Genomic DNA, 11158 nt, shown 5'->3' with positions numbered 1-11158 from the left:
GGCTCATCCTCCCTGATCTAAAGAAACCCCCACAGATGCCAACACAAATGGGGTCTCATTTCTCCACTGCTCACGGGCAGAGGGAAGTCGGGGCCTGGTATGGCAGAGTGGCTGGCAAAACACACGGCATCTTTGGAAAAATACCGAGGGAGTCTCAAATGGCCACAGTCCCCTCATGGGCAAGAGGTGGCAGGGGTGACAGAAACCCACATTTGCAGGTGGGGTGGAGCCGACCCGAGAAAGCCCAGTCCCAGTCACCACAATCCTGTGCCCACCACAGGATAAGGCCTTCTTGCAGGGCGGGTGGGAGGCTGGTGCCCGTGGCAAGTCCACCTCTTGAAAACAGAGAGCAGAAAGGAACATTTATCTGAAATGATTATTTCATAGATATCCTAACTTTTATATTAATGGCTGGGTTGTTTTTAGAATCATATATTCACTAATTTTCTTGCTAGGAACCATCTAACAATGTTAATAATGTGTTATGTGTCACACAGAGCATATTCATGTACATATGTACAGCATAGGTGATTTTATATGCCACAGAAATGATTAGGCTGGGTTAAAAAGTGAGGTTCAGTTACTATGGTCAAGGCCTGTCTTAAACATTCCACTAAACTGATCTGTAGCTACTAGTCATCAAACATCCCTGATCCTCTTGCTACATTACCTGAGTAACAGAGGCAAAGTTGTGCTTCTGCCAATGATAGGTGGTTTCAACTGAAAACCAGCATGACTAACTCCATCTAGAATTTATAACTTAGGAAAAACAAACTGGGATGAGCTGTGAAGTTTAGAATGTTTCCCCACAGGTTGATTCTCTGGTTCCACAGGAAAAATAGTCACATTAACGTCAGTCATATAAGTCAGGACTCTTGGCCGGAGAGATGCTCATCCCTCACCAGGGATATGAAATGGATCTGCCTGAGTGTGTCCTCCTGGCACTGACAACTCCGGACCGCCTGGGAGGACTGTCAGTGGAGCTTCACGTCAAGAACAAGCCACATCATCCTGAGAGAAAGACCCTTCTGAGTAAAGGTATCACGATGACTGAGTTCCGTTCCCACAAAACCAGGGTGGAACAGCCCAGGCTCCAGGGAACCTTAGGAGAAAGTGGGAACACCAGAAAAATTCATTTAAAACCCTTTAACACGTTCATAAAATAAAACAAAATAAAACAGCACCTTACTAGAAGAGAACTTAATCTTTTCTAAGTTTATTGGGTGTTTTTCATTTATAAGCCAGAGTCGTTACTCAACAGTGTCCCACCAGTATGGGAGAATATTTTGATTCCAAAGCATCCCAAAGACCCTGCTGGATCAGGCCACCCAGGAAATAGTCCCGTTGCCCCCAAGTACACTCACGACCCGTGGAGCAGGATTTCAGGGATGGGATGTTGCTGAGTTCCACCTGATGCACCTTGGCGTGCGTGTGTGTGTGCACAGATTCCTTTGTTCATTAGGAATCACAAAATCTCTTCCCCATACTCCTGCACCACAAGCGCCAGATTCTGTGAGCGACTCTTCCTCCCTCTCCCCTGATGGCCAGGGCACAGGCGATCAGCCATGAGAGCCCCCTGTGAGCTACGTTGCATCAGCCGGGGCCCTGGCACCGTGCCCTTCACCCTGGGACTGCCACAGAGTTCTGAGGACGCTCTGGGGAGAGGGTCAGCAGGTGCCCCTGGGCCCGGGAAGCACCCCCAGGCACAAGGAGCCTCCTGGAGTCTTAATTGCACTCATTTTCTGTTTGATAACCCACTCGTCAGTCATTAACAAGCTGGACTTGATCCCTGCACATGATCCATTATTTAAAACAGAATCTTTATTCTCCCAGTTAAGAAGTGTGGGAGAGAAGCTATCTCCAGCATACCTCAGCAGGATCTAGAGAAAGTGCATGCACAGACACTGTCCCTTCCTAAAAGCACTCACAGGAACACCACACGCAAACATTGCCACAAGCTGCTGTGTCCCAGACACAGGCAGAGCACCAAAGGGGGCCAGGACACTGCATAAAGACCAGAGCAGGTGAGAACTGCTGTAGCTGTGGAAAGCAACATGGGCTCAGCTCCACGACTCACTAACACACCAGGAAAAGATAAAAAGATAGAATCTTGTCTATTTTATAACATTAAAGTCCATTTCAGGGGAGTGATCCATTACAAGTTACATGTTAAGCGGTGGAGCAATAGCACAGCAGGTAGGGCATTTGCCTTGTACATGGCCGACGCGGGTTCAATTCCTCCATACCTCTTGGAGAGCCCGGCAAGCTACTGAGTATCCTGCCCACACAGCAGAGCCTGGAAAGCTCCCTGTGGCATATTCAAAATGCCCAACACAGTAACAAGAAGTCACACAATGGAGATATTACTGGTGCCCGCTCGAGCAAATCGATGAACAATGGCAGGACAGTGCTACAGTGCTATGTTAAGGGGTGGAGAGAGAACAGGAAGAGGGCACTTCCTTTGCACATGGCCGATGTGAGTTGAGCCCCAGCACTGCAATAGGGCCTCCAAGCTCCCCAAGATCCCCCCAAGTCCCCAAGTAGGCCAGATATGGCCCAAATAACAAAAGAAAATAAGTCAAAAAATGGAAACTTACAATCACGTCTTCAAGACTGTGAGGTCAGCAGAGGATAGAGATGCCTGTCCAGGAACTTGTTCCCCAGTGGCCTGAAAACCCAAGAGAAAATGTCAGGACCAGTGTCACCAGAACTTAGGACCTCCAATTGGTTGGCTCAGCTGCAGGGAGGGGATGGAGAAGCAGCTGGGAATCACTGGGCACAGGCTGTTTTGATGCTCAAGTGCCCATGCAGTGGCCTCCCCAGCCCTGCAGCCTGAAGGGGACCCCGCCCCTACACCGACCTGAGCCTCTAAATGCCCAGTCAGATGCAAGGTGCAGGTCTGTTCTGCACCTGGGGAGGTCTGTGGAATCATTCAGAAGCAAGCCAATTGAGGGGGGGTGAGGTTAGGGCAGGGAGGGGCCAACATCTATCGTCTATGGTGGAAGAGGAGGTGGCGCTGAAAGATGGTACAGAATTATGTATGAAACCCAACTAGCTGCAGAACTGTAAACCACAGCACAAAACATATACACATGTAGAAAAATACATGTACACGCATATAGCTACAGGTACGTATATGTAAAGTTCCTCTCATAGAAGTTGACTAGTGGGTGGGAAGCAAATGGGGCTGGGGGGTTTGGTGGAGGGAAGTGGGCACTGGTGAAGGGATCGGTGCTCAAACATGCCTGAAAGCCAATCACGAATAACTTTGTGACTCCACGGTAGCAACAGCAACAAAAAAGTCTTTTAAAAATAAGTAAATGAAAGCAGCACTCCAAAATGACACAACAGGCTTACACGACAGGCACTGTAGGCCCAGAAGTTGGGGAGATGGTTCTGGCCGGGATGTAAAACCGACTGGGAGGGTGCGGGAGGAGCAGGGACACTCACTGGGAAGGCAGCTCGGAAGAGGCTGAGGAGGTGGAGGGTGGGAGGAGGCGGGCCCCTGTGGTGGGGCCTCTCTCAGGAGGAGGGCTGTGGGGTGTCGTGGTGGGGAGGATGGCACTACTCAGAGGCTGACGGTGGGTGCAGGCATGTGTTCCCTCTCCCCTCCCTGCTCGAGTCCCCAAACTCAAATCACTGTGAAATACTCTGAGGTCCAAGGCCAGGGTCAGGAGGTGGAGAACGCATGGAAGTGTTTGGTGTTGTTTGGGGGCCACATCCAGCGACACTCAGGGCTCACTCCTCACAATGCACTCAGGGACCACTCCTGGCGGTGCTTAGGGGACCATGTGGGATGCCAAGGATTGAACCCAGGTTGACAGTGTGCAAGGCAAGCACCGAGCCACTGTGCTGTCTTTCCAGATCCCACACGTGGAAGTTTGATCCCCGGCAACGAAGGTCCTCCAAGTATCTCGGTGCAGCCACGATAGAGCCCACGCACTACTAGGCCCAAACGCTAAACCACTAGCCTGGACACAGGGCCAAGTCTCGCCACGAGTGAAGCCCTGCGGGATGTGGCCCTTATCAAACCTATTTCCAAAAGTCACCAGAATGGAATCTAAGCAGGAAGACTACTAGGGTCTCCAATGAAGGATCAGAGCAGGAGGGGAGAGCACATGCTTCACCTCCAACACCCCTCTGACAAAGATGCCTGTTAAGCCCAGGGCAGAGGAGGGCCCTAATGATCAGAGTGCTCGATGCTCACACACCCATATGCATGCATACACACGCGCGCGCGCACACACACACACACACACACACACACACACACACACCAGACACAGGAAACAAACTTCTGCCACAAAGCCACAAAATCAAATGACAGCTGTCATTCCTGGTTAAGCCCCGTGGGGAGGGGGAGAGAGGGACAGGGGGACAGGGGGAGAGGGAGAGAGGGGAGAGAGAGAGAGAGAGATATAGAGAGTTGTCAAAAACAATGGGTACCAAAAAATATAATCAGGCGGCTGAAAGGAATCCTGGACAAAATACAGCGAGATAAGAAGATAAGACAATGATGTGGAAACAAAATGAAAGTATCAATGGAGGTATTAAAATGATAAAGATCAAAACAAAACCTCTAGCTGAAAAGCATAATCGATGAAATAAAAAGTCCAGTGACAAGTACAACATCCAATCTGAGCAGAGAAATAACCAGCAGAACTGAAGACAGATGGGTAACACTACGGACCCTGATGGCAAGAATGGAAACATACATGGAGAGAAATGTGGGGCTCAAGAGGCCGGAGAACCTTTGGGAAACCAAGTGTCCATTGAAAGAGTCCGAGAAGGAAAAAAGGAGTCACAGGAAGCATGTTCCAAGAAACATGGTCCCAAATGACTGCTGCTGAATTGAACACATAACCCCAGATCCCAGACACTTATGAACAAAGGTCTGCGTGTCTTCGACCTTCGGGTGGGTAACTGTAGAGGCACTGTGTGGGGGCAGAGGAAGGAGCACATGTCTGTGGCAGCACCAAGGCCCTGTTCATCCCTCGGATGCTTCCTCGCCATGCTGGGAAAGGAAGCTCTGGATCACCTGGAGAGGCAGCAGTAGACCTCTGCTCAAGCAACGGGGTCCTTTGGGACCACCCTGCTTACGTTGCTCAGAGCTCGCAATTACCCAGTTGCTGATCCACTAAATGTCTGGGGAGCACATCTCCTGAGAGCTTCTTTCAGGCCCCGGGGTCTGGTTTCCAGAAGAGACAGGCTTTAAGGCTGCCGGCTGAGAAGAGGCCAAATGTGGCTTGTGGAAGGGAAGAGGAAGGAAGACTCGGATCCCAGGTTGGAACCCGCTGTCAGCCAGCAGTGAGGCGCTTCTCTTTCACATGGGAGATGCTTGGGAACTAGCGGGTGATCGTCATGTGAGTGCACCCATTTGTCAATGAAAAGTATGATCTTAGGAGGTTAAAAAGTGCTATGAACCATGGACCCCACAGACTGCAATAAGATCTGATCTGTTTCCTTAACAATAACCACAGCAGGGGCTGGAGCAATAGGATCGCAGGTAGGGCACCTGCTTGGCACACGGCTGATCTGTATTCAATCTCTGGCATTCCCTCTGGTCCCTTGAGCCCACCAGGATTAATTCCTGACTGCAGACCCAGGAGTAACTCCTAAGCAAGCTGAGTGTAGCCCACCCATCAACAAAATAAAACAATTCCCAATAGTTTTCCATAGCAGTCCTGGGTGCTAGTCTAAATCATTGCTGAAGAAAAACACAAAGTCACGGATCAAATTCATGGGAAAATACTTATTTTGATACACAGGTATTAAATGCTCAGCCTATTCTAGACAACAGAAAGGGAGAGTTTGGGGAAAGAAGAGTTTGGGGAGTTTGCTCTCTCAGGGGCCCGTGTATGTGTGTGTGTGTGTGTGTGTGTGTGTGTGTGTGTGTGTGTGTGTGTGTGTGTGCATGTGTGTATGTCTGTGCTTGTATGTGTGTATATGTCTGTGGTTGGGTGTGTGTGTGTGTATCTGTATGTGTATATGTGTGTGTGTTTTTGATGAGTGACAGCACAAGGCAGGCAGCAGGCCTTGTGGACTCCCAAGATTCATTTGAGGCCTTGAAATCCTGGCCCCGGACTGTATGGGTGGCTCATTGTTGCCTGTCCCATGCCCAAAAGGGTAGCAGTCTTGCCAGGCACCATCATTCATGTGCTAGGACAAAGCACAAACCCGAGCAGGCACCTGCGGCTCCTGAGGGGGGGACCCCGAGTGGGCGATAGTGTGGAGCAGGGGGCGGCAGCTCTGTGCACCTTGCAAACTTCCCACACCAGGGACAGTGACGGGAGAGACTTTTTGAGATGAGCATGTAGCTGTTCTCATGAGCAAAGCCAGACTTTTCCAGCTCTCAGGGAAAGGAGGTCTGTGTGAAAGTGCAGAACACGAGAGGGCCTCTAGTGGGTGCGATAAAGCATGTGCGGGCGCTGGGTGGGGATGTGAGGGTTGGAAGACCTCCTGTGCAGACACTGAGGCCCTAATGAGCTGCTGACCTCCCTCTCCCCTACAGTTCTCTCTTTCTCCGAAATGGCCAATGCCACGGGAAGGGCAGACTTTACCCTGGCTGGCTTCTCGGAGGTACCTGAGCTCCAGGCCCTCCATGCCACGCTCTTTCTGCTTATCTACATGGTGTCCCTGGGGGGAAATGCTCTCATCATCATGCTCACCTCGCTCAGTCAACGCCTGTCCACACCCATGTACTTCTTCCTGAAGCACCTGTCTCTGCTGGACGCAGCCTTCATTTCGGTCACCGTGCCCAACTCCATTGCTAACTCCATCACATGCAGCAGGACCATCTCTTTCCTCGGCTGTGCCACCCAGCTCTTTCTGGTCCTCTACCTGGCCTTTTCCGAGCTGGTGCTCCTGACGGTGATGGCCGGGGACCGCTATGTGGCCATCTGCTACCCCTTGCGCTATGAGCTCATCATGGGCAGGATGCTGTGTGCTCGCCTGGCAGTGGCCTCATGGCTAAGTGGGGGCCTCTGTGGGGGCCTGTACACCGCCAGCACTTTCTCCTTGACCTTCTGCAGCTTCCTGGTACAACAGTTCTTCTGTGACGTCCCTTCCTTACTGAAGCTCGCTTGTGCAGGCACGCAGACTGCCAATGTGGTCATCACGGCTGCCATCTTTGTCTTGGCTGTGGGCTGCTTTGTTTCCATCACAGTGTCCTACACATACATATTTCACACCGTGCTGAGGATCCCATCAGCCCAGGGCAGATCCAAAGCCTTCTCCACCTGCCTGCCCCATCTCTTCGTCACCACTTTGTTTGTGTCCAGTGGCAGTGCTCCTTACCTGATGCCCAAGTCATCCTCTCCTTGTCTTCTGGATCTTCTGTTGTCTGTCTTCTACACTGTGGTGCCTCCGACTCTGAACCCCATCATCTACAGCTTGAGAAATAAAGATATAAAGGATGCGCTGCTCAGCATCATTTCTGGCAAGCCCACACCTTCTAACTGATCTCTTTAAGGATGAGTGGCAGAACCTCTGGTGGCTGTCAAGCAGAAGGGATGGAGAGCGGTGGGTGAGTCCACGTGGAAGGCCTGTGGTCTGTGTCACTGGGCAGAGTCTGTTGTCTGCACTCAGCACCTGTGCAGATCTCTGGCTTCATTTCTGAGACTGACAGTTCTAAACATTCTGTGCTGAGAGCAGCAAGGACAAGTCGCCGCCTCCTGCTGAAGACAGACAGAATGGCGGGAGGAGGGGGTGGACTATGGGTGCTGGGGCCACTCACTGGGGCCCCTGGAAGATCTTCCCCAGCAACCCAAATTTCAGGTCCTGCTCCCATCCATTCTGAATTGGAGGACCAACTTCGGCTTGAATCCCTGAGCAGCTTCATACCCAGTGCTGTCTTTCTCAATGGAATGACCTCCTTCACAGATGGAGACCTTGTCAAGAGCAACACAAGTGGGTCTTTCCAGGGCAAACTCCCTCTGGAAAGATTCCTATCTTCAAATGGCTGTTTCAGTGGCTATTTTCAACATTGGGATGGGAAGGCAAACCCCAGATCCCTGAGGAGACAGGAGGAATGCACCACTCGTGTCTTTTCCAGGGAGCGGGGTGGGGGGGGGGAACACCTGGCATTTACTCAAGAGATGTCACAGAGAACAAGCAACCCCCACATGACAGCTCACAGGAGTGCTGCCCCCAGACCTGGAAGGCTGGGCCACTGCCATTCCAGCACTTTCGTCAGGGAGAGGATATGGCCAGTGTGACAGATAAAGGGAGATTTCAACCCTATTCAATGTTAGTTACCACATAAACAGCTGCCAGTGACAAGTGGTTAATCTTCTGGACATTCACATGTCTGAAGTGAAAATGGCCAAATTCAGATATCAGAATGTTGAAGAAAACACTTATTTTTTTTTTAATTTTCATTAGTGAGACACCATGAGGTACAGTTGTAGACTTACAAATTTTTGTGCTTGGGTTTCAATTATACAATGATCAAATACCCATCCCTCCACCAGTGCCCATTTCCCACCACCAGAGATTCCAGTATCCCTCCCACCCACCATCCCCCCCATCCCACCCTGCCTCTGTGGCAGGGCATTCCCTTTTTTTCTCTCTCTCTTATTGGGTGTTGTAGTTTGCAAAAGAGGCAATGGGTGACAATCATGTTTGGTCTATGAAAACACTTATTTTGTGTCCAAAATCCCCTCTTCATTCTCTTGATGACAGGGACCCAGTGGTTCTGCTCTGCCCTTCAAGGCTACATGTCCTCGGGTGTCATGCTTGGTTACACAGACCCACAGACTAATCACTGAGCAGGTATCTCCTTGAGTCTGCTCTCCCCAGTCCCTTAACAAGGCTTCCCAAAGAGCACGCTTCATTCCCAGGAAGCCAGGACTTCTATCTTTCATGCTGATAGTTTTCAGCGTGTGTTTTCAAACTTGGATCACAGTGAATTACAAAGTTATAAAGTCATTTATGGCCAAGTTTCAGGCATACAACGTTACAACACCAGTCCCTTCACCAGTGTCCACTTCCCTCCACCAATGTCCCCAGTTTCCCTCCTGCCCACCTGTCTGCCTCTACGCCTCCTGCTTTCTCCTTTTTTAATTTCCTCCCTTTAGGCTCTGTGGTTTACAATACTGCTGCTGCTGTGGTATCATGCGTAACACCTTACCTCCTTCTGGCAATACAGTTTTCAGTATGCCTTACATAAAATTTTTGAGACCATCCAAATCTTCTGAAGATACTCTATAATCTTCTAGAAAATGTATAAACTTACCTCTTACATTTAGTTAATGGCCCTTTCTTAGCTAGTTTTGTACACAGCACAAAGTAACACTTGAGATTCTACTTTTTTCTGTACACATTTTCTATCCAAATTTTGTTTTAACAAAGACAATCTTTTCTTGTTTCATTATGATCAACCTATATCTTTATATCTTTATATAAACATGTTTATAACTCTTCATCTGATTGATTTGTTTCTATAATGCAAACAGAATCATCGAAAGCGCTCCAATTTGGTATTCTTTTTCAATTTTTTTTAAGAATAATTTTCATGTTTAGATTGAGACACGTATTCCAGAAAGTATGTAATATACACACGTGAAGTAAAAATTAGGAGATTACGTACAAGTATAAACAATATATACATATGTATGTGCATATATTCACCTCATTTAAGAATCCTGAAAATTAGGTAGTACTAAATAGGATATGCTTTCTATATGTTATGATATGCTATATGTTATGATATGATACCATAAGCCAGGTAAGGTGACCATAGATTTTTCTTTAAACATGTACTGCCAATGTAACTCACCTAAAAGTATGAATGAAGAAAACTTCAAACAAACTTCCCACTATTTTCTATCTGCAATGACATAATCATACACTTAGCCAAAAGGAATGAACCAAAGCACAATATTAAGCATAATATCACAGAAATAAAATAATTCCTTTTTGATGAATGTTAACATATAATATTATAGTAATGTTCAATGCAATAAATTTGACAACTACATTAGAGGTTTACTTAAAGCTTTAGGATTTGGAGAAATCCTAGAATACAGAGTCTCTTGTTGCTGAATTATCTAGATATTTCTGAAACCCTAAAATAATAGTACCATACAATTATGTGCCAACAATTGAGCTAGACTATTCTAGACCATTAACTCGATGCATTAAGAAAAATTTTTTTCCTGGAAGTTTTTCCTGAAGAGCGGTCTCTTGGGAGAGCCCAGCAAGCTACCAAGAGTATCCCGCCCACAGGACAGAGCCTGGCAAGCTACCCGTGGCGTGTTCGATATGCAAAAAACAGTAACAGTAATGGTTCTCACTCCCCTGACCCTGACCCCGAAAGAGCCTCCAATGTGGCAGTGTTGGGAAAAGAGGATGCTAAAATCTCAGGGCTGGGATGAATGTAGACGTTACTGGTGCCCACTTGAGTAAATCGGTGAACAACGGGATGACAGTGATACAGTGATTAAGAAAAATTAGGAGATTACAAAATAAAACCCAAACCCGAACCATACTAAGTAGAAAAAGTAGAGAGTCCTGAAGCTACTACACTGGACACATCACCATAAATTCTATTCTGTAGAGACACGGGGACTTTTGGTCAAACCAGTATTCCAATGCAAAAAGAAGCTGAAAGACAATCCAGATGGAGCCACGCCAAAGAGAAGCTGATCCATTTGAAAATGGCTTCAAACATTTCCACCCCCGAAGGATCCTCATGAGTGGTCCCCTTCTCTACTACCAAATCTAGACAACTGCTGTGGTTTCTGTACCTTTAGATATTTTTCCCCTTGTATTTCTGAGGCTGTGGCCAGGGGCTGGGTGCAGGGTGGGGCGGGGGCTCAGGATCCTCCTGGAGACCAGCCCCTGAGCTATATCTCAGCCCCCTGCTATCATTTTTGAAGGCATATACTTAATCTTTTAATACAATTATATGGGTATGGAACGGACTCAAATACATTTACTTTTTTTTTTTGACTTTTTGGGTCATACCTGGCTCTACACAGGGGTTATTCCTGGCTCTGCACTCAGGAATTACACCTGGAGGTGGTCAGGGGACCACATGGGATGCTGGGAATTGAACCCAGGTTGGCCACGCGGAAGGCAAATGCCCTACTTGCTGTGCTATCGCTCCAGCCCCTCAAATATTTTTACTTTTACTCTGAAAAATCTCCCTTATAGA

General features: G+C 48.3%; 1 protein-coding gene across 1 annotated transcript; it reads left to right on the top strand.

The window, feature by feature from the left end:
* Positions 1–6528: 6528 nt before the first annotated feature.
* LOC130021579 (olfactory receptor 14A16-like) lies at positions 6529–7461 on the top strand. Its single transcript, XM_056112335.1, has one exon. The coding sequence runs from the start codon at positions 6529–6531 to the stop codon at positions 7459–7461; it is 933 nt and encodes a 310-aa protein (XP_055968310.1).
* The last annotated feature ends 3697 nt before the right edge of the window (positions 7462–11158 follow it).

This window comes from Sorex fumeus, unplaced genomic scaffold, assembly GCF_029834395.1.
Source record: "Sorex fumeus unplaced genomic scaffold, SorFum_2.1 ptg000017l, whole genome shotgun sequence".
NCBI lineage: Eukaryota > Metazoa > Chordata > Mammalia > Eulipotyphla > Soricidae > Sorex > Sorex fumeus.
This window is presented reverse-complemented; position numbering and strand designations above follow the sequence as displayed.